Source organism: Cyprinodon tularosa, unplaced genomic scaffold (assembly GCF_016077235.1).
Source record: "Cyprinodon tularosa strain WSP-4 unplaced genomic scaffold, ASM1607723v1 ctg13, whole genome shotgun sequence".
In the NCBI taxonomy this organism is placed as follows: Eukaryota; Metazoa; Chordata; class Actinopteri; order Cyprinodontiformes; family Cyprinodontidae; genus Cyprinodon; species Cyprinodon tularosa.
In genome coordinates, this window is record NW_024038114.1 from 1,228,138 (window position 1) to 1,250,539 (window position 22,402).

General features: G+C 37.9%; 1 protein-coding gene across 1 annotated transcript; it reads left to right on the forward strand.

Annotated features, from left to right (window-relative positions):
• Positions 1 to 1,551: 1,551 nt before the first annotated feature.
• cratb (carnitine O-acetyltransferase b) lies at positions 1,552 to 21,314 on the forward strand. Its single transcript, XM_038277037.1, has 15 exons — positions 1,552 to 1,735; positions 2,335 to 2,559; positions 4,005 to 4,123; positions 4,590 to 4,643; positions 8,483 to 8,648; positions 11,101 to 11,275; positions 13,393 to 13,483; positions 13,713 to 13,800; positions 13,888 to 13,988; positions 17,132 to 17,251; positions 18,270 to 18,392; positions 19,245 to 19,380; positions 19,469 to 19,531; positions 19,623 to 19,760; positions 21,061 to 21,314. Exons 1-15 carry the CDS (start codon positions 1,685 to 1,687, stop codon positions 21,262 to 21,264), a joined length of 1,854 nt encoding a protein of 617 aa, XP_038132965.1. The 5' UTR covers positions 1,552 to 1,684; the 3' UTR covers positions 21,265 to 21,314.
• The last annotated feature ends 1,088 nt before the right edge of the window (positions 21,315 to 22,402 follow it).

The window sequence follows — 22,402 nt, forward strand, 5'->3', positions numbered from 1 at the left end:
AATGATTTTTAGAATTTAGAGAAGCCAATTAACCTGACATCCATGTTTTTGGAATGTGGGAGGAAGCTGGAGTACCCAGAGAGAACCCACACATGCTCACGGAGAAAATGCAAACTGCAGAAAGACACCGGGCCAGGAATCGGACCCGGAACCTTCTTGCTGCAAGGCAGCAGTGCTACCCACTGCACCACTGAGCAGCCCTTAGTCAGCCTCCATCCACAGATATACTCTCAAAACCCTCTTTCTATGCAAACCATCTCAGGCCTGCTTTTCTGGGCTTCATTTTTTAAACATTTATGATCTGTCCTATTCATGGATTAGTTCATGGTCCTATCCATTTCCTTCACTTGCAAAGAAAACTTCATCATCTTCATCTAATTTATGTTCCCCATCTGCTTCCTATCTTTTTTTTGTACCAGTCTCAACATCATACTGGTCTCTTTCTCAGACCAAATCTCAGTCTCTCTAGATTTTCCTCCACCTATTCCCTGATATTTCCACATATTTCCATGTCACCTATCTAAACTGTAGCCCATGAACATTTCTATATAACCTCATTTGTCCTGTGCATCACCAGAACAAACCAGAGGGGATTCAGGCCCTCATGTAGTCCCGCTTCTTCCTTGATTGAATTTATTACACATAAAGCAGACCTTAGTACTATCTTATTGCTCTCATATGTTTTCCACCACTGAAACATACTTCTCTGCCATTAAAGTTCTTCATTCAATACAGCTTTCCTCTTGACACACCCTGTCAAAACCTTTTTAATAGATTAACAAAGACACAATATGGCTGATTTTGACCAAATCCAGGCAAATAGGGGATGGGACTGCCGACGATTTAGATTCAGGTAAGATTCCTAGTTCCTACCTACATCAATATCATTATTAAAGCCAGCTTAACTCCTTCAGCCAACAACTATGGGGTGAGGAGGCCAGTTTTATTTCAGGGTGGGAGGACATATCCTGAGGGGTAATTATTTGATACCTTTACCCAATGAAATATTACATACATTTTTCTAAATTTTTAATTTCAAATTATATTTTTTTGTGGGCTGTAATTTGTTAATATTTCAGTGTATTTTAAAATGTAAATAGTAAAGAATTTAAAGCTTTACTTGGAAGTATTAATTTAATGCAATGCGATACTTTATTTAAATGATAGCACATATGAATATTCTTTACAAAATAAAAAGTAAATGTTATGGCCATTTTGCGGCTGAGGTTGTCTTTTCCTCCTGGGGGCTCAACAGCGACACCTTTTGCCCAGATATGGTACTGCACCTCGAGTTCGCGGGTCAGTCACGTTGCTGTTTACGGAAACATTTTACGTCAGCACGTGTGCATCGACGGCAGCAGGGCAGGCAGCAGTAAATCATCTTCGAGTTTCTGTGCACTACGTGAGGCACTGCATGCTCCACAGAACAACAACAGGAGAAAGGAGGTGGGGGAGACGTGTTGTTTTCCGTCCAGAAAAGACAACTTCTCCTAAAAAGTTGTGTGTCGAGCGATGAAGGCCGCCGTGTGGCTTCATGGCGGAGAAGTAGGAGGAGGTCGGAGCTTCGCTTTGGCGATTTGACCCTGCGCGGTCTGAGCTATTAACGTCTGTGGACATAAAGAAGAAAGTGCATTTTTTTTGTAAAACACATGTTCCTCAGAGTGTGCTTCTGATCCGAGGAAATATGATTTTCAAGAATATTCAGCCGAGAACCTGCAGAGCATGGCTGTCTCTGGTAAGGCTTTTGTTTATGTCGACTTGTTTTCGACTGACGAACAAACGAGCAGATATTGACTAGTTTTCACAGCAACACAGCCGATAATTGAATAAATAGCAGCACATTTTGTTTCTACGTAAGAGGATTAGGGCCACTGAAAAACTTAAACAGTTAACTAAAAAAGTTTACTAATTTTTAAATTTTATTTCAATTTAATATGGGAAAAAGTCAGAATCCTGAGATTAAAGCCAGAATTCTAAGATTAAAGTCAGAATCCTGAGATTAAAGTCAGAATCCTGAGATTAAAGTCAGAATCCTGAGATTAAAGTCAGAATTCTCAGATTCAAATTCAGAATTCTCAGATTCAAATTCAGAATTTTCAGATTAAAGTCAGAATTCTGAGATTAAGGTCAGAATTCTAAGATTAAAGTCAGTTTTCCCATATTAAACTGAAATAAAATTAAAAAAAAATTTTTTCAGTGGCCCTAACCCTCTTCTGTATGCTTCTATAATCTCCTACAATTTTTGCTGCTACTCTTGACTCTGGTAAAACTCCACTGTAAGTCAAACCAGGTGTCCAGTAAACAGGCAATCATGCTTCACTCCGGTTTCTGCAGGTCTCCCCTAGGCAGGAGCCATGTTTCTACTCCACCGTCCCCCCCCAGCCCGTGCCCCCGCTGAACCAGACGCTGCAGGGCTATCTGAGGGCTCTGGAGCCCCTGCTGCCCCCAGATGAGCTCAACCACACCCGCAGGACTGTGCAGGAGTTCGGGAGACCCGGGGGGCTGGGACCGCGGCTGCAGGAGGGGCTGGAGAGGAGAGCCAGGAACACCAAGAACTGGGTGTGTGAAACAGACACAAGCTGGATATGGGACAATGTGTTGGTACTATTGGTTGAAAATAAAAAGATAGAGCCTAAAATGTTCATGTCAGCAACAGCAGTAGGTAACACAATATTAGGATAGAAAAATAGAATAGAAAATCCCTTTATTGTCCCACAATGTGTAAATTCTGGTGTTTACAGCAGTAAAAGGATTATAGAAAAAGAAAACGGTCACACAAATGTGGACCTTAGAAAAATTTATAAGAATAACATACTAGTGAAGAGTTAAAAGATAAACAATAAAATACTGTACTGTAAAGTGTTTTAACAATATACAACTGTGCACATGGAGAATAAATAACCAATATGCAGCTATGGACATTTTTACAGTAATGGATATTTAAAAATAGCAGCAACATCAGAGATGTGTAAAATGATAGCAGCATGTTATTGAACTGCCTAAGATAGAAACTGTATTGACCCTCGTGTTTGAAATATTTGCCTAGTTTCTTAGAATCTGAATCTTGTTTTTAAACACCAAATATTAGAAATTAAAATTGTTTATCTAGAGATTTTATCAGTTTGATTTATTTTTTAATTTTTTTTTATTAAGAAATTAAACCAATTTTATGTTTTGCTAACAAATTTAGGGCAGCGATGCACTGATCCAATACTCAGATTTGATACTGGATACCGATATTGAGGAATTATCTGGGTCGGATTTTGAATAATTGCAATGATCCAGTCATTTCTATATTCACTGAGATCAGACACAGCAAAACAAATGCAGAGATTTAGTGGCTTCAGTTTTATCACATAAATACTGAATGTGTCATCGTGCAGAGCTCACACAGGAGCGAGAGTCTTAATTTGTTAAATTTTCTTAACAATGTTAATGTTAAACATTGTTCCTTGACTTGCATGGTAAATCATATGGTTAATTCATTCAACCCATCAGTGGCAGATATTGACCAGTACGCTCAGTCCATGTATTGGTATAGGATTTAGTGTTAGAGAATATGTCTGCATATCTCTAATTTAGGGTATAAATATTAAATTTGGGCTCCCAAATAATTTAATTCATAAATATGTTATGAATTAAATGTATAGAGAAAAGTTGGCTAAATATATATGTGGTAATTATACTGTATGAACATGTAGGTGTGTTATATCAGTGCATTCATATATCTAAACAGAGGTAATAAAATCTCTTCTTATTTTTAGATTTAAGCATAAATGTGTCATTTTAGATAAAAATAGAACAAATTATATAGAAACATAAATGTTAGAGATGAGAAAAGCATAAATATTGGATGCCTTTCTCTTTTTCATTTGGCATTTCAGAGGGAAACATTATGGAAATGGTACTAATAAAAACATCAATAGACATTAGATCTGTGTTTATAGAGGAGGATACAATATTTTCTTTAAATTCACTCTCTGATATCTGAATTGTCCATCCAGATCACAGACTGGTGGGTGCAGTGGGCGTACCTGGAGAGCAGGCAGCCTCTAGCGGTGCACTCAAACCCGGCCATCTCTCTGCCCCGCCGGGATTATAACGACTGGAGGAGCCAGCTGCTGTGAGTTCTGGGGCTCAACAAAAGGATCATGACACTTACAGTTTGGCACATTGATCAGCGCCTGAAATGAGCTCTTTACTTGTGGAGTTCCTTATCTCTGTTGAAGCCGTTTGGCTTGTTTTGTTTTGTAGAAGGTGTCAGAAAATAGATGCGTCACTTATCAGGAGAGGATGCATTCTGAATGATGACAGTCAAAGGTTAAAGAAATTTTTCCAAGAATGAAGTGAAATGTGCATTACCCCTTTTGATCTATCATGCTTTATGTATCCTTTTCCTTTAGAAATCAGATCGAATCTGTTTAAGTAAAGTGCAGCATCTCATTTGTGTTGCACCTATAACAAATAAATTAATACTGCTCTAAAGAAATACATGTGTATTTTTAAATTTGTTTTACTCTTTCAAGAACAATACATTTGAACACCCTAAAAATATGACATGATGATAACGTGTTTGTTTCTCCTCACAGGTTTGCATCCAAATTGATAGCAGCAGTTCTGGACTTCAGAGCCAAAATGCACAAGTGAGTTTTGTCGCTTAAATATAACTCTGTAACTCCAACACATACAAGTCATTCCTCTTCGCCAGTTCACGTGCTGCAGGCATCATTTGGCACTCTTGTTGTTGCCTGTCGTCTTACGTTTCATCCAGCTGGCATCGCTGTGTGTTTGGCTTCTGTATGAAGTTAATCTGTGGCTAAATTTACTTGGACTGACTGGAAAGTATCTGCAGCTCAGTACTGGGATCCGATCTGAAACCCTAATAGATAATAGGATATAAAAATCCTGTTTACCTCTGATGTGTATTGGTTATAGTTGCCATTTATTAAAAAACATGTTTTTTGTATTTCGATTTAAGTGCTTGTCCTCTTATTTATTTTTTGATATAATGTTTTCTCACAATACTTTTAACTGATGCCTTTTAGCCTAATATAAAGAGGCGATTTTAATCATCAGAGCTCTACAATTATTAATCTTATTTAAAAACATCAGAGCTGTTTTGCAAGACAAGATGAGACTTTACATAAAACCCTGTTGAAAAAGTCTTAGTCCGCTCTAAGGATTAAGAAACTCAGTGTTGCAGCAGAGGGACATTTTTAGACGACCTGCAACCTCTAGTTTTTGCCTGTCCTAAATAGAGTGAGAGGAGTTGCAACGTTAAAATGTCTCAAATGAAACATGCAGTTTTTCATTTTAGGGTTCAGACTGATTTATATGGGAAATTGTGTATTACGAACAAAACATTTATATATTAATAAATTGATACAGCGAATGAAGATGTTTTAAATTAGATCTTTCTGTTGTGTTGGTGAGTTTTTTTCTGGGAAACTCTGCTGGTTGGTTTTTGTATTTAAAATGTCATCATGTGACAAAAAAGTAAAAATGTCATGATTTCGGAAATTCAACCCTGTTTTCCTATTATTTATTTCTACATAAGAAGTTATATCTGTCCTCTGATTACACTGGGCTTCTCCAGTTGAGGGTTTAGCAAACTGTTTTTTTATGCCTGTGATTGTAGGATAAAGAAGACATTTTATGGCATCCCAGCCGTTTGGACTGTACCATCTATTTGTTGTGAGACTTGATGACCCCTAATTGTCACTCTTTGAGGGTCTCTTAAGCTGAGCTTTTGCGATACCACTCTTCACACCTACAATCCTCTTAACTGTGTGTGATGCCTGGATAAATGTGGGTTGTCTTTCCCACAGTGCTCTTTGTTTCATATTATATTTAACTTAGTGGGAAACAGGAAATACTACATAAAGTATCAGGTTTTTGATGGATTAGGCCTTCTAATCCATCAAAAAGGGAACGTATACAATGAAATGCATTTATATATATTGTAAGGGGTGCATTAAAAGTTTTCTCATTTGTCTTAGATTCAGTGATGTACATTTGTAAGTAGGGCTGCAACAACGAATCGATAAAATCAATAAAAATCGACTTTTAAAAGTGTTGGCAACGAATTTCATCGTCGATTAGTTGTGTCGCGCGATTAATGCGTCATCCGCCGCCGCCGTCATCACTGCCACTTGACTGAAACGGCGGAAGAAAAGACAAAAATACGGCAGAGCGAGCCAGCGCTATAGGTGCGCAGTGTTGCCAACTCAGCGACTTTGTCGCTATATTTAGCGACTTTTCAGACCCCTCCAGCGACAATTTTTTTTTAAAAAAGCGACTAGCGACAAATCTGGCGACTTTTTACGGTGTTACTGGCGGCTTTTGGAGACTCTTACGTGAAAGCATGTATCGTTCCTACTCCCGCAGGAATCCCTCTCAGCGCTGCAGTCAGAGCCGCAGGATGTTTCAGCGTCCAGACTGCAAATGAAGCGCGCATGCGCCGGGATTGACGGCGCAAATTGATCACAATAATTAAAATAGCCTTTATAAATAAATTAACTTGAAAATTATGAGGGCAAGGCTTTTGAAGTTTAAATCTTCTGGCAAAGATAAAGTAAAGAAGATCCTGCAATTTATGGAAGTAAAGCAGAATAAAATCCAGCAAGATCAGTTATATGTCAATTAATTATATGCCACATTTCCATGTAAATATCTGTCTTTGGAGGATGCGTTTTTTTAGCACCCCTAGTTATCTCATTTTTATTCCAAATACAATTTATAATTTGAATCAGAGGGCTTTATTTTCTCAAGTAGCAACTTTAACTGCTATACTTTCCTGTCTTAAAAGGCAGAACTCTTCTAGTCTAAATAAAACTCATTTGATGAAATGGGGGGACCTATTGTTTGAGCCCCTTAGGGGCTTTTTAAAACAAAAATGCCTGTCTTTTTTGCGCTTTATGAAACAAAGTAGCCTATATTTTGTGGATGTACAGCTACATTTCTCATGTAAGTTTGCGTAGTTTTATCACAAACATTTATTTTTCATATTGCACCAGTACAGTTAATGAGCAACCTGTACTTGTGTGCTTGTTTGTTTTGTCTAAAATGTTTATTTTGGAATAAAGAGGTTAGTATAAGTAATTTTTTTTCTCCGATTAATCGAAAAAATAATCGGCCGATTCATCGATTTTTAAAATAATCGTTAGTTGCAGCCCTATTTGTAAGCCATAAATTGTAATTTTCCTAGATTTTCCCTGGGACCTAAATTACATCAGACTTATGACAGCCTGTCATCAGTTCTGGGTTATTTTAAACTTCTCCTTTTGACTTTTTGAATGCAATTATTTTTCAGAAATACCCTGAGATCCATGTCTTGTTTTGGTTTAGAAATTTAACTATCACTATTGTTACAAAACTATAATTTCAAAGTTAAATTGTGTTCCTGTATCCACTGCTGTCATGGAAAATGTTTAACCTGTCTGGAATGTGGCCATTTTTAAACTGTTAGAGGAAACCCCCCTAAGTAAACAACCCCTATGAGGATATTGTAGATAGGAAAGGTTTATAAATAAATCAACAAGGTCACATGCTAACGGTTAAAGAAAAAGCAGTTTGTTTACTTGCTTATATAAGGTAAAATATGGTTTTAAGCAAGTGAGCTGAGTTGGTGTACTTAACTTTGAATGGTAGAACAAAAGTGTAAATTAGTCAAAGTGCTCAGTTTGCAGGACTAGATAAACTGATATTATACCTGAAGAAAAGGCAAATATTTAAAAAGTCATGTCACTGCACTTTATCATGACTTTTTAAAAATATTATTTTAGATTTCTAGTCTTAAGGCTGGTTATACTCCCAGCAGCAGTGTGTCGCAGTGAACTTGACACAGACATTTTTGATTTAAGCTCAAGAGAATCAGGAACCAGTTGTGGGTCTAGATACGGCCGAGGAAGTGGGGGCGAGTTTGTCCGACAACGGAGGGACATGAGGGCAAAAAAGGGATCCAGGTGGAAAAAGGGTCCCAGCGTTCTCGCGCACCTTGCTCTTCTAGCTGGTCTGTTTTGACGAGTTGTTTTCCGCAGTTGCAGTCATAAAAACAAAACAAGCCGGCCTCCTGTCTGCAGCACTGTCTGCAGTGACCTACAATTTGGGAGAGGTGCAGCAGAGTGTCTGAAGAGGGGCGGGGACGTCTTTTTGTTCACTGCGACACCTACGTAGAGTCTATTTTTGAAGTATAAATCAGCCTTTAACATGCTTTAGCATCAAAGCCACTAAAATATACAATAATGAAGGCCAATGAAAGCTGTGAAGGTCCATTTAAAATGGTAGATATTTTTTGTTCTGTAGAGAGCCTGAATTTTGCTATTGCATGCAAGGTTAATTTATTCCAGCAATATTTCCAACGTTGATACTTTGCAGCTCTATATTAAAGTAAATTGCTATATCAAGATCTTTATCCCAAACTGGTCTTTCAGTTTTCAGCAGTGGGAATAACATGTTGGTATGTTTTTGCTTTCTTCCTCAGTGGCCAGGTGCCAGTTGAGTACATGCGAGGGAAGCCTCTGTGCATGGAGCTGTACCCGCTCCTCTTCTCCTCCTGCAGGATTCCCGGACCTAAACACGACTTTGTCTTTCGCTACGCAAATTCCCGGCGCCCTCCAACACACATCACAGTAGTTAGGAACTACCAGGTGGGTGGTTTCGCTATCTTTAACTCGGCATCGGTTTTCAGTCAGACTGCTGGCTCGTGTTTTGTTTTTACTGGTGCTTGTTTGGTTTCTTGATACCTCCCTCCTGAATACATAGTATTTGGGGTTATTCAGGCACCGATTTGTGTTGAGATTTTAAGCAGATGGATAAAATGAAACTGTCTTAATCACCAAAAAATCCTTGAAAAAGAGGAAGGAAAACCTTCAGAGATGAAATGTCTCACCAGCAGTTTGACAACCTCTGAGACTACAGAGGGTTCATGTGCTAAATACAGCATGGGATTCTTTTTATGTTTGAAATGAGTTCGGACTGGGCCAGGGTTAGGTTGAAGTCCCCATCATAAATTATTTTCCAGAGCGTGCAGAAACTTGGATCCAGCCAGAGCAGCTATTCTTTTGGCTGGCCTTTACACAACATGCTTCACTGTCCAATAAATCCTCACCAGTCTGGCTTTATTCAAATGAAATACAGCCAGACTGGAGAGAGGCCAAATTAACACAGTTTTTGTTGATCATGGAGTGACAACAGTCATCTGTCAAACACAACAGAAAGGTCAGGATTGAAGGTAATTCCGTTTAATTAAATTCAGTCTATTTATATAGCGCCAATTCACAACACATGGAAGGCCCTTTACAGAGACAATTTAACCAGATGATACAGGTAAACTGATTCAACGTTTTCTATCTAAGGAAAATCAGTTTATTGCATTGATTCATTCACTCGAAAGGAATCCCCCACTCCAAGCATGCTTATAGCGACAGTGGAGAGGAAAAAACCCCTTTTATCAGGAAAAACTTCAACAGAACCAGACAGAGTGTGAGCGGCCATCTGCCGAGGCTGAGTTGGTTCAAGGAAACAGAAGCAGACATGCAGAAATAAGCAGAGACACAAACGACAGGTGTCAACAAGCTCCACAGGAAACACACAGCCATGTAGACAAGCTCCGAGCCAGCTCCCATGTCAGAAGATGAAGAGAGCACATCCAACATCTATAAACAAAGGTGTCGATGGCAGCAGCACAGCTGATATTTCTCCAGGATGGTGTCAAAGCCAAAGAGGAACAGACCACTTTGTCGAGAGAAAAAGCAGAGAGAGCACAACGTTAGAGATTGAACTAAATCATTCTGCAGAGTGGGAGAATAAAGATAAAATGAAGCAGAATGATGAAAAGGGGTCCCTATGTCCTCCAACAGTCTAAGCCTACAACAGCATAACTATAGAGATAGCTCAGGACAAACTGATCCACTCTAACTATAAGCTTTATTAAAAAGGAAAGTTTTAAGCCAATTCTTAAAAGTAGAAAGGGTGTTTGTCTCACGGAATAAAACTGGTACCTCTCCGATTTTGAGTTGCATCCACGTTGATGGTGGTAATGGCCTCATAAATATCAGAAGTTTATTTTCATTTTACCTTCCTATAGTGGTTAATAAAAAATAAAATGTTTTTCTGAACTTATTCAGCACTTTTTCTTCCCAAAAATAAATATAAAAGCCTTGTCTGCTTTATCTAATCCAAGGGAAAAGTTGCACTTCAGAGCCAAGTTTGTTCTCACAACCTCTGACGTAATTCAGGGAGAAAAGATTTGGCCACTTTTCTATCAGTTTGGATTCAGCTTTGTAGTATAGCTTGTATATTTTGAACCGGACTGAGGTCAGAGCTATTCTTGAAATCTCAGTCTGCATTCTTTAATCCAAAACCAGTTCTGATTTGTGATTGGGACCATTTCAATATTTCAACACGCATTTATGTCCCAAGTTTCAACAACCTCTCCCAAACCGTCACTGTAAAGTTTGTCGAGATCCTCAAGAACAACTTAGCAACCATTATAGCGCACATATTTCCTCATTTCATCATTTGGAATCTACTAGAACAAAAGAAGCACCAAGGACCTTGCTCTAAAGTTGATAGCTTCAGTGTGCACTTCAGGTTCACTGAATGAAATGCTTGCCCTGAACTAGTCACCATGAGGCTATTAAAGCAAAGAGCAGTGACCTCGGCAATCATGCATGGTGCTGGCTGCAGCATTCTGTGGGACTATTTCTCTGAGGTTATTGAATCCTCACATTTGCTTGAGTAAAATAGTGAGGAATAGCTTGAATTTCTTCAACTTCACTCCAGATCAACATGGTTTAACTGTTGATCTAAATATGGTGGATAGATATTTAGCTTGTATTAAGGCTGAAGATTATTATCTCCGAAAGGTTTGTGGTTAAGTTGCAAATTGTAGTTAATCCGGGATGATCCACTATGAATTAATATACATTGTCAATAAGTCATTACAGTTTTAAGATAAAATCCTTTCATCCCAACACAGATCTTCAAAAATCAACTAATGAAGGATCATAGGGAATTATAGCATTTCTGATAATGACTCAGTTTTGGAATGGAATAATCTCCTTTCATTTCTTCTCACCATTCATCCCTGGGGTCTAGTTTTTCCAGCTCGAGGTTTACAACAGTGATGGTTCACGGATGACTGAGAGTCAGATTCACAGTCAGCTGCACAGAATCAGATCTCAGTCCTGGAAGACCGACAAGGAGCCCATGGGCATCCTGACCAGCGAGCATCGGCACACATGGGGGGAAGCGTACAACCGCCTACTGAGAGGTTTGATCACTCATCATCTCAAACAAGCTTGCCAAGTAGTTCAGTGGTAATTCATTCTCAGTCAAGGGTTAACTGTTCATTACAAGAGCTGGTATAAAGCTAGACCACAGCTTTGGATTAGAACGGTATAATTATTAATTTGGTTAATGAATGTTGATTATATTTCGTTTACAATAATGAATAAATATGTTTTGACTAAGAAAGTTTCTACTAATTATGCAACACCATTTATTCATTTGGTCTCGGCACTAAAACAAAGACTTTCCCAATTAAATCATTTAGAGCTAGTATCCTAAATATTTTAATTCGTCCCACCTTTCAACAAAAGATTAATTTCATTTTTGGCAATGGATGCATAGCGTTGATTGACTAGAATTGGGAGGTTTAACATCAGTCTTCTTTAGTGTCTCTATTTTTTAACAGCCTTTTGTGTTTTAGATTTTTGACTGGAGTTTATTGAGTGCAGTGTATTATTCCTCAATAGTATTTAAATAAACCCTTATACCAATTAAGTAATGCAAGTGTTAGCATGCTAATGCCAATATGCCAAGTCTAAGGTTGGTAGTTAAAGTGTATTTTAGGGATTTCTTTTTCTTAGATTTAATTTTCTTGTTAGACACACACTTCTTTTGCACATCTAAAACATGTATCTTCTTTCATTTTAAAATGTAATTTACTTTTTCTGTAAAGTATTTACTGTATTTTCTCTCTGTTAGATTTAGATCTTTCTATTTTAGAATTTCTAACAAAATATTAAGTGTTATATCTTGTTAGATTATAAACTACTTGGTATTTTGATAGTAATTCTACTGTCTTTATGCTAATGTTTGGATGCTAAGGCTAATGTTAGCTACTATTGTGGTTTCCGGAAGCTTCTCTTTTTTGAATGTCTTATTTTGTTGTTAGGCCTACGCTTTCAAGTTATGCACTAATGGAACACTGTCTTTGGCCTAAAGTACTTTTTTATGCTGTAGCTATTTTTAAAAAGTTAGAACAAACAATTAACTATAGGCTACATATGCTAAAGGTATAAACTATTGTATTTGCATATTTTGTTGATGTATTTAAGACATTAAGGTAGGGCAAATACTGTGTTTAATGAAATGAATGAACTTGTTGATAATTTAGTCTGAAATTTTTATTCATTTACGTGCAAAAACCAACGTTATCATGCAAAGGTTAATGCTAGCATGGTATGGAAACGGCTGTAGGATTCAGGAGTTTAACTTGCAACTAGATGTCCAATGGTTCAAACCCCAGCTCTGGCTGTGTTGGTCACTGTGTCCTTGGGCAAGACACTTAACGCGCATTTTCTTCTGAGAGCGGTCATAGGGCCCGACGGAGCCCCAGTCAGTGCGCCCCAGGTTATCTGTGGCCGCATTGTAGCTTACCACCAGCAGTGTTGTGACTGAGTCAATGAGACTTCAGTAGCACTATAGACCAATTACCATTGACTATCAAACATTACCATGGTAATATTAGTCTCCAGACCTTATTATTTCTCGACTGTTAGGAGAGCTAGGAGAATATATTTAATGCAAATTTGTGTTTCTTGGAATACAGTTTGAATGTGACGTCTTGGCGAGGTTATTTTTTAACTCCAAATCGTCATTCAAAGGGTTTATTTTTCTTTCTTCTTTCTTTGGCTCATTTTCAAGTGCTTGCTGTTAGAAATATAAATATAAGCCTCATTTAGAGAAGTGACTTTTGATGTTAGGAGGTACGTTTAGGACATAGTTGTGTTTTTTGTTTATGATTAAGATTTGATTTAGACATTACCAATTTTTTTAGGCTTTCGTAGTTTTGCCAGGAAGTTCAAATGGTTTGGAAACGTATGTGAATAAAGGAGCAAAGGTGGGGCTATGCAGTTGGTGTACCATTGCTGTTGCAAACATGCCGTCATAACGTGTTAAAACTTTCTCCATTCCTTTATTTCATAGAGTGAGAATATAAGAAAGGAAAATTTCAATCCCACAATAAACATTCAATCTATATCTTGATGCATTTTAGGCATACAAATAGAAAAAATGTAAATGTTTTTAATATTGTCTTAAATCATTGTCTAAAATTAACTTTAGGCTCTCTTTAATTTAATTTTTATGTTTCTACTTCCGCAGACAAACTCAACCAGGAGTCTGTGCGGATGATAGAAACAGGACTTTTCTCCCTGTGCTTGGATTCTCCAGTCATGAGGATATCTGATGAGAAGTATGTGCACAAGCGCACATTTCCAGGTGTTTCTGTGTTTGCTAAATCTATTGCGTAAGCTTTTCCCTGCAGATATGATTGTGTCGTATGTTGACGTTTGCTGGAATGAGCAATTGTCTCTTCCTGTATTTGAATTGAAACTACAGATTGTGAAACGCTGACTCTGTGGTGTCAGAATTCTGAAAGAATCATGTTTAAGAAATTTGCTTTTACGTTTTTCACCTTGCAGGTACGCCAGCCGTAAAGCGGCTCAGATTCTGCATGGAGGCGGGACGTACTCTAACAGTGGAAACCGTTGGTTTGACAAAACACTGCAGGTGGGTGTGATCACATGTAGAACAACGTACAAGGAGCTGATTGAATGTTGATAGTAGGCTGACTCTGACCTGTGTTTGTTTAAACAGTTTGTGGTAGGCGAGGACGGCTCATGGGGCCTCCTGTATGAACAGGCCACAGCCGAGGGTCCGCCCATAACAAACCTTCTCCACCATATACTGGAGTACTGGTGAGATTAATGTCAACATGCTTTAAACAACTCTTAGCCCTACTGCTACTATCCCCACTCACAACTACTATGATGGTTAAGCATTGATAATTTTTGGATTGTTGGACATAGTTCAACTTATTTGAAAGGGTATATCTGAAAAAACAGCAAGCAGAGTCATATAGTAACTAATGTTTGAAATGATTAAACGCTTTATTTTAAATATCAAAATAGCTGTGATTTAGAAAAAGAAGTACACTCTTCTATACATCTGTGTCCATTTCCTGTCTGCCTTTATCTGTGTTGTTAATAAAGATTGCTGCAGGGCTCTCATAAAGGGCTGTCACAGCATTTAAATGAGCCAGAGGTCTGGACTCTACTAAGCCAGTGCAACAACAGAATTAATTACCTCACATTAATTGCCCCACATAAGACTCTATATAGGGTTCTTTGAGATTGCTGAGAGCTGTTAGTGTGTCGTAGGGCAATAATTCCAGTTTTATAATTTAGAAAAAAATATGTCTGTGGCTCAGGGGGTAGGTGTTGGTCCTCTTACCGGAGGGTTGCCAGTTTGAGGCCGTGCTATGTCTCTCTCAGTTGCAATGACGTTGGCCACTTTACCCACCTTCCATGCTATTGGTGTTCAGTTGGCTCTGTGGTTCAGATTGCTCTGGCTACAGTGCAGCATGGCACCGTTAGCTTGAATGGGTGAAGGGCTGGATTTATATAAAAGTATTGGTCATTTATATTTCACCCGGAGAGTCATGGTAGCATTTTCCAGCTCTCTTTACCCAGCTTTTTAAACATTTATGTAACCAACATCTATGTTGTAATGTATTCTGGTCTTCATGCCTATAGTGAATACCGAAAGGTAGCAAAGCAGGCTTATTCCACCACTGTGCATGGCAGATGGTTTGTACTAACATGCTGATGACCGGATCTGTTAGATATTTGTCTGTTTTTTTGTTTGTTTGTTTTTTCATGAGCAGGTTTTTCAAATCTGTTATTCATGCAGCCATATTCCTTTTAAAAGGAACATGCCTTCGTTTTTTTCCTGCACTATCAAGAATCATGTTTTCCTGCCCTGGCATATAACTTGCTAACTGGTGTCTATTGAGTCTTTGTCTCGGTCTGAATTTGGAAGGCTTTGCTAGGACGCCCCCTTCTGGGAGGATTAGTAATCTTTTTTAGTTTTTTTTACTAACTATTTAAATTTGGCCAATTTTAGGCAATTTACAATCAAAATATACTAATGTCATATTACACCGTACCTTTGTTAAAAAGTAATACTTTATTTATGATATTACCATAATGTAAAGTAAGTAACTTTTGCCCAAATAAACAATTAGGACAAGCCCTTACCAAATAAAGGATCACAAAAATATAACATGGTACACAACAAAAACTTTACAGGGCGTGACAAAAAGTTTTCTTTCTATGCCTCATTTATTAGCTCCTGAGTTAAGTGCAGCCTCATAAGGTTAAAAAAAAAAGTCAAATTTGCATGAAATAAAACCTGAAAGTAGTTTATACTATTTCAATGTAAACGTTAATATTACAATTAGTTCAAGTATAGCCACTTGGAAAACATCGAACTGATTATTGTAGGCCACTTGCTGTCTTCTTCTGTTATTTTAAAACCCTCCTTTTCTTAATATGAAATGAGTCTTCTAAAAAAAGTCTTGTTCTCTTTATTTAGGTTGTGGGTCGTGGGTTGTTTATTCAAAACTGACTTTTTGGGTTGTGGAGCATTACCAGCGTTATAACTGTAATAATATCACAGAAATTTAGTTTTTAACAAACTATTTTACATGTTAATGCTTGAACGTAGTGTATTACGGTAATCTGTTTCTTGTTTAACTTGTTACCCCCATATGGCATTAATATGACACATTCAGTTGTTCCAGATTAATTAGCAGCAACATTTATTTCTCTAAATAATTTTTGCAAGAAGTTCTGCTGTTTTTGCAGTGTTTGCATAAATGATTAATCTATTGAGTCCAATTGAAGCAGTTGGGGTGTACCTGCTTTATCTTTGTACACACAACTGTTCTTCCTTTGCTTTGTTTTTTGTTTATTAATTTGGGAAAATTTCGAATCTGTTGAATTTTTTTTGGTGTTAATTTTATAAATGAAAGTGTGTAACCGACGCCATCTCACAAACGGGATGTGTTTAAACCTCCGCAGGCTGTTTCCTGGAAGGTTGTATCACCTTCACGCCACATTGATCCTCTCACAGGATCTTTACAGAAGAGACTGGGGGATGTTTGTTTATTAGCATTGATTCCCAAATTGAAACTCCAAACACAAACCCAGATAAAGGACATCTTTCTGCTGTAGACTTGAGTTCAGATGCACTGCGGTAATCTGAAGTAAATCACATTAATCCGGACTACTTTGTGACTCTCTCTTTGAGTTTCACGTTGTTTTCATTCATTCATTGGAAGCAGCCTTGGAGAAGAAGCTCTGCAAAAGCATTTCAAGTAAAAGATGCCCTTTAAAACTGAGCTGAACATAAACAATTAAATGTTCTAAAGTTAAGTTTGGAGAAAGAGAATCAGGAGAATTTAATGTATTTCCATAATAAATTGCTACTCAGTTATTCCAGTCACTAAAAGTCAAGTCCATCTAAACGTCCATCTTTTCTTAATATCTTCAATAAAAAAAAAAAACATTATGGTTTTGTCTAAAGGTGCATTCAGACCTAGTGTGGTGCTTTTCGTGAAAGATCAGAGATATTAGAGATGATTTTTAAGTCAGTCAGAGGTCAAGTATCCCTATGAAATTGCGTGATATTATAGAAAAGTTCAGATTTTTCAACTTCAGCGATCACCTGTTCCTCTCTCTCCATGCGGTGCCGCTGTTTGTCAACACCTCAGTTCCATTGAGTAGCAGGGGAGAGCGGAGCAGAGCACCATCATCGCAAACTGCACCCTTCACAACGCAAAGGGATTCTATTTAAGTCCGCCGCCCTCGCTGCAGACGCCGCGCTCTGTCTGAATGCACCTTAAAGCTGCAGCCAGATGCCCAAACATTTACACAATTAACTTTTTTACTTCCAGTGAAGGAAGAGGATGGTAGTTAATATCATTAGAAACATTAAACCAGGAGATTTTGTGTGTTCTTTTTTCTACTTATGAATATATTTTTGTTTTTGTTTGCAGTGAGAAACCCGACCCAAAGAGAGCTCCACTTGTTCCTCTCCCGATGCCCAAGAAGCTCTACTTCCACATAGACCGAGACATCAAGAGGGACATAGAGCAGGCTAAGCAGAACTTAGACATGTGAGCCGTCTGTTACCTCGCTCTGTGCGTGTTTTATACTAAAAAGGAGGAGATCGAGCCTCAGCTCTGTCCTCCTGCAGCTCTTTCTCTGAAATTTAGCAAAACTGGGGAGTAACAACCACATAAGTTTTTTGCAAATTTGTCTTTGTTTATGAAAGTAATTTTTTTCTTTACAGCCAATAGTTTCCTGAGCACAGACCAAACGCAGAGCCTCCATACTGGGCTGTGTAAATCATCCATCTGCTGAAATTGTAGCGAGAGCTGAAGCTTTTCTTTCATCTGATATTTACTTTGTTGTGGACTGAGGGGATATTCAGTCAAATTAGAGATATAAAAAACTGGAGATGAACTGTTTCTGGCTGATGCTGGAAGGCAGATTAATAGACCAGTTCTGATGGATAATTTATTTTATGCTAGTTTTTAAAGAGTTTATAGTTTCAGTCCCATAAAATAAAAGCTTTTGGTTTTAGTAAACTCCAGACAGACATCCCAAATGAATCTTGATGACTGATGCCTTTATAGACTTGAAAATGTCAGGATTTATTGCCTTTTATGCATTTTATTTTCTGGCTGATTGATTGGTGAATCTCTTAAAAGTATTTTTGTTTTATTATGTGAATTATCAATTATTTCAGATAATTTTCTGTTTCTAAAATCTTAACTTTTACAAATCCAGGTCTGCGACAGTCTGCAGTCAAATGTGCTGCTTTAAGTGAGCTGCAGGATTTTGAAGAATTACAAGAAACATGGCCACAGCAAGAAATTCAGTTGATGCAATAATTTGGGTGGATCAGGGTTACTTTAAGGTTGCAAATTAACAGATTGAGACACATTATGATGATGGTTCCTAGAAAGCTGGGTCCCAATCTGACAAGAAAGCAAATGTTGTAAAATCTAAACAAACAATACAAATAAAAGATGAATAGGTTCATGCTTAATAATCAAAGTCGGAAGGAACCTTGAATGATTTGTTGTTGTTAAATTAAGATGGCTTGTTTCTGTTTTATTTCACCTTCAGATTGATCAATGACCTCGACGTCCACGTCTTCAACTTCAAAAAGTTTGGCAAAGAGCTTCCTAAGGAACACAACATGAGCCCAAACTCCTTCATCCAGGTCGCAGTGCAGCTCTCCTACTACAGGTCAGTAGTAGCAGGATGAATAAAGCCTCTGTGTTTAAGTTTGGGGTTAAACAGGGGAATAGCAGAACATGTAGGAGTCTATAGTTCACCGAATGAATTTTGTACCTTTCTATGCCCATTAATTACTCATGCAGCTGAAGTTTTACTTTGCACAGACAAACATTTCTTGTAAGAATAGCTGCTGTAATTTAAACGAATCTAAAAATGTCTTAATTGAGGGGGGGCAGATTAAATAGTAGGTTTGCATGTTAAAAGCTGAGGGATAGATGACAAGTGTACAAAATATAGCCGGGACTATGAACCTATGAACATATGTGGCTATTACATTGTAAATTGTTGTTACTGGATACTTATTTACAAATATACCATCTAAAAAGTTGCTTAGAATGAAAAAAAAATATTAAAATATAATGACTTATTTGAGATCAATCTCATTGCAGAAGTACAATAAAATGTGCAATAATATGAGCTGAAACGTCATTGATTAAAAATTGTTCACCATCATTACTGCTCCATAGTTGCAAAACAATTTTCTCCATAATGTCCATGTGTCTTTATATGTTCTGCAACAGCTGCAAACACAGACTAGTTCCTATTGTCTGTGCCTGCTGCAAATAAAGTGTTTAACCACTTGAGGGCGCTCTGCTTGTTTTCCGATCTAGGTTTAACCAGTTTTTTTCTCTCACTGCAATAAGCTGTTGAGTTTAGAGAAGTTCTGATGTCCAGAACCATTGCATGAATCTTTTTTTCGGATTGTAATAAATATGTCACTAACATTTATTCAACAGACATTCCTAAAAGGGAGGTCACTGTATGTTTGCAATCTCTGAGCTTTTTGATGTTTGCCTGCAGAGTTCACAATGAGGTGTGTCCTGCCTGCGATATCGCCTCACAGAGGATGTTTCGAGGAGGAAGAACCGAGTACATCCGCTCACCGACCAATCAGGCATTGAAGTTTATCACGGCTTTCGATGATCCGAACATATCGGTGAGAAACAGTTTTTTTATTTTTTTTGGCTCTTCCGTATCTTACTGATGTGATTCTGTAGATTTAAATCGTTATATTTTCTCCACAGAGAGAAGCAAAGCTGGAGCTGCTCAGAGAAGCTGTCAGTGCTTACGCTGAGCTGACTACACAGGTAAACGCATCTACATGGTGCTTTTTTTCCAGCTTGATATATTAGCTTCTGTTTTGAAGGATGATGATCTTTTCTGCCTGATGCTGCTCAGGCTCTTAAGGGGCATGGCATTGACCACCACCTGCTGGGGCTCAAGCTGCAGGCCATTGAGGAAGGACTCAGCATTCCCAAAATCTTCATGGACACCGCCTATGGCCTGGCGACGCACTGGAAGCTGCGGACAGGACAGGTCTGTTCACTTCATGCTGTATGATTAGACTTTAAGAAAGGAATTTATTGATTTATTTTATTGAGAATTTGTTTTTAAACTCATGCATGGGTGTGGTACTTTTACTTCTTGTTTATTAAATCATTTTTAAATCCACTGCTTAAGATGTGTTTTGTTTTTAATGAGTCAGATTGTTGGAGATTTATATTTTTTTCTGTAATATTTATACACGATACTTGGATTGAGCAGCCTGAACTACTGTACTGACCTGAATATAGAACGACCCTGATTATAAGAATAACCCCTATTTCCAGGATCAGTTTATAGGAACAAAACTAAAAGACCAAAAAAAAATAAAAAGTCTATTTTAATAAATGTATTTATATTGAAGTGCTAACATTTTCATTTATATTAATATTGTATTGAAAGATTTGTGCAATTAAACAATAAAAAAGAAAAAAGAAAACACAATATTGACACATTTAGTTGAATTTTGCAACACTTCAACTCGATTGCAATCTGAACTCAAAAACTGCATGAGGCTTTTATTCACAGGCGTTATCTGCTCACTGTCACTCCTACTCTCACCCTGCATCTCTGCACTTTTTCATTAAGCTTTTCTTTTTGAATGTGCCATCTTCTGACATTGCACTCTGTAACGCCGTACGTCTTTGCAGCCTGGCAGTTGTTTGATGCCTCCGCTGTATTGACCACAATTATTTTAAAAGTGGTGTCAAAACTCCGCCTCAAATGTCTGCAAACTTGTCTGACTTTTAATCCACTCCATTCTGGGAAGCGACTCTCCTTTTTTAGCATTTATTGATTTAAAAAGAAAATAACCTCAGCCACAGTGAGGTCACTGGCTTTACAAAAAGCTGGCGCCCTCTGCTGTTGCGTTCGTGTAGCTACCCAAGACGACTGTCAGCCTGTATAATTGGCTAGACCCTGATTATAAGACGACCCTGCATTTTAGTTTTTAATAAAGATTTAATGATTAGCATTATGTAGAGTTATAACTTAAGAGAAATTAATCCTGTAAATATATTGCTCTGTAAAATAAGGCAGTAAATAATGAGTTGTACCAGTATTGTGCAAGTTAATCAACGCTACATAGCCTTTAAATGTTGGTCTCTGAAATTCCTAAATATTGGACAAATACAGATTTTAATGGCATTGTATAGCTTAAAAAATATGTTTTATACTAATTTCCAATTATCGAAGCTGATGCATAGCTGGCATACAACCTCTTAATGCTTTCAGATAGATATTTTTATCAAAAGCTCATCTCCAACCTCATCGTCTCTTGTTTTTGTGTGTGCAGGTACCCGCAAACACAGACAGCGTCATGTGCTTCGGACCCCTCGTTCCGGACGGTTATGCCGTGTGTTACAACCCTCAGGCGGACCATGTCCACTTCTCCATCACTGCCTTCAACTGCTGCGAGGACACCAACGCAGAGACAATGGCTCGCACTATAAAGGAAACCTTGTGCGACCTGCAGGAGCTGCTGCAGCCTACCGTGTAGAGCTGCTCCTGCTCCATCAAACATGAGGAACCCTCTTTTCAAGAAGGATAGAAAACTGATTTCATAATGTTTTCTATCTCATTTATGCTTCTTGTTACTCTTCCATCAGAGCCTGAAGGCTGAACTCTGTGGCTCTGCAGTACTTTTGATATATTTTTACCTTCAGTCTTTCTCTTTCAGTATGAAACTCTTTCTCTGAGTGATTGAAAGCTGGCTGTTAATGTGAAAGCAAAAGAAAAAGCTACCTGACACTCCAGCATTAGCCAAAGCATTAAATCTCTGCACTCCTCTTTTTACAAGTCAGAAGACGACCAGCAGCCTTTCCTGGTAATTTCCAACAGGAGATCACCATTTGCTCTGTCTGTTGTAGGTTACCGACTGTTAAAAATGGACCAAAGGAGGTTAATATTGATAAGAGATGAAGGTGTTTCTTTGTTCTGAGCTTAAAATCCACAAAGCCTTTTCTGCAAAGCAGGATATCCATCTTTTCTGGGGATGGATGCCAACAACTGTGCAAAATCTCGTTATTAGATGTGAAAGCTGACTTTGAACCAGTCAAACCTTGTGTCTTCATCACTTCTGGTCACACTTTCTATTTTAGATTTTTTTAAATCATTGCTCATGATTGTACGTATGGCAAGTTTAGGTGAGCAGCTATTTTCTTGTAGCTTTTTTTCTGATTTTGCGTTGCTTGAAGTCACGTTCTTTTGTCTTTCCCCATCTTGTAAAAAGAGTAAACAAGGATCTCCTGCATCACCTCTACCAAAGTAAAACCAAGTCCAGTATTACTTATTAAAGGTTCTCAAACGCTCTGGATCAGCGAAAGAAGAAGATACAGAAATTCTTCTGTTACATGTATATAATAGGAATTCTTGGACTTGTTCACCATTGAAAAGTAGAATCAAAATGCGAATAAGGGTGATGATCATTGTTTGGATGAGGTTGGTTTAATCTGGCTATATTGAGCCTGCTTTGTAGCAGCAGCTTCTTATCTTCTGGTTATATTTGAGAGGATGATGCTTGCCCACTCCAATGGTTTTGTAGATGTTCATTTAAATCTGGCGAACTGTCTTATCCATAATAAAGGGTGTGATTATTTGATCTCCTTTTCTTTGCTGTGAGGAATAAAAAAATGTTG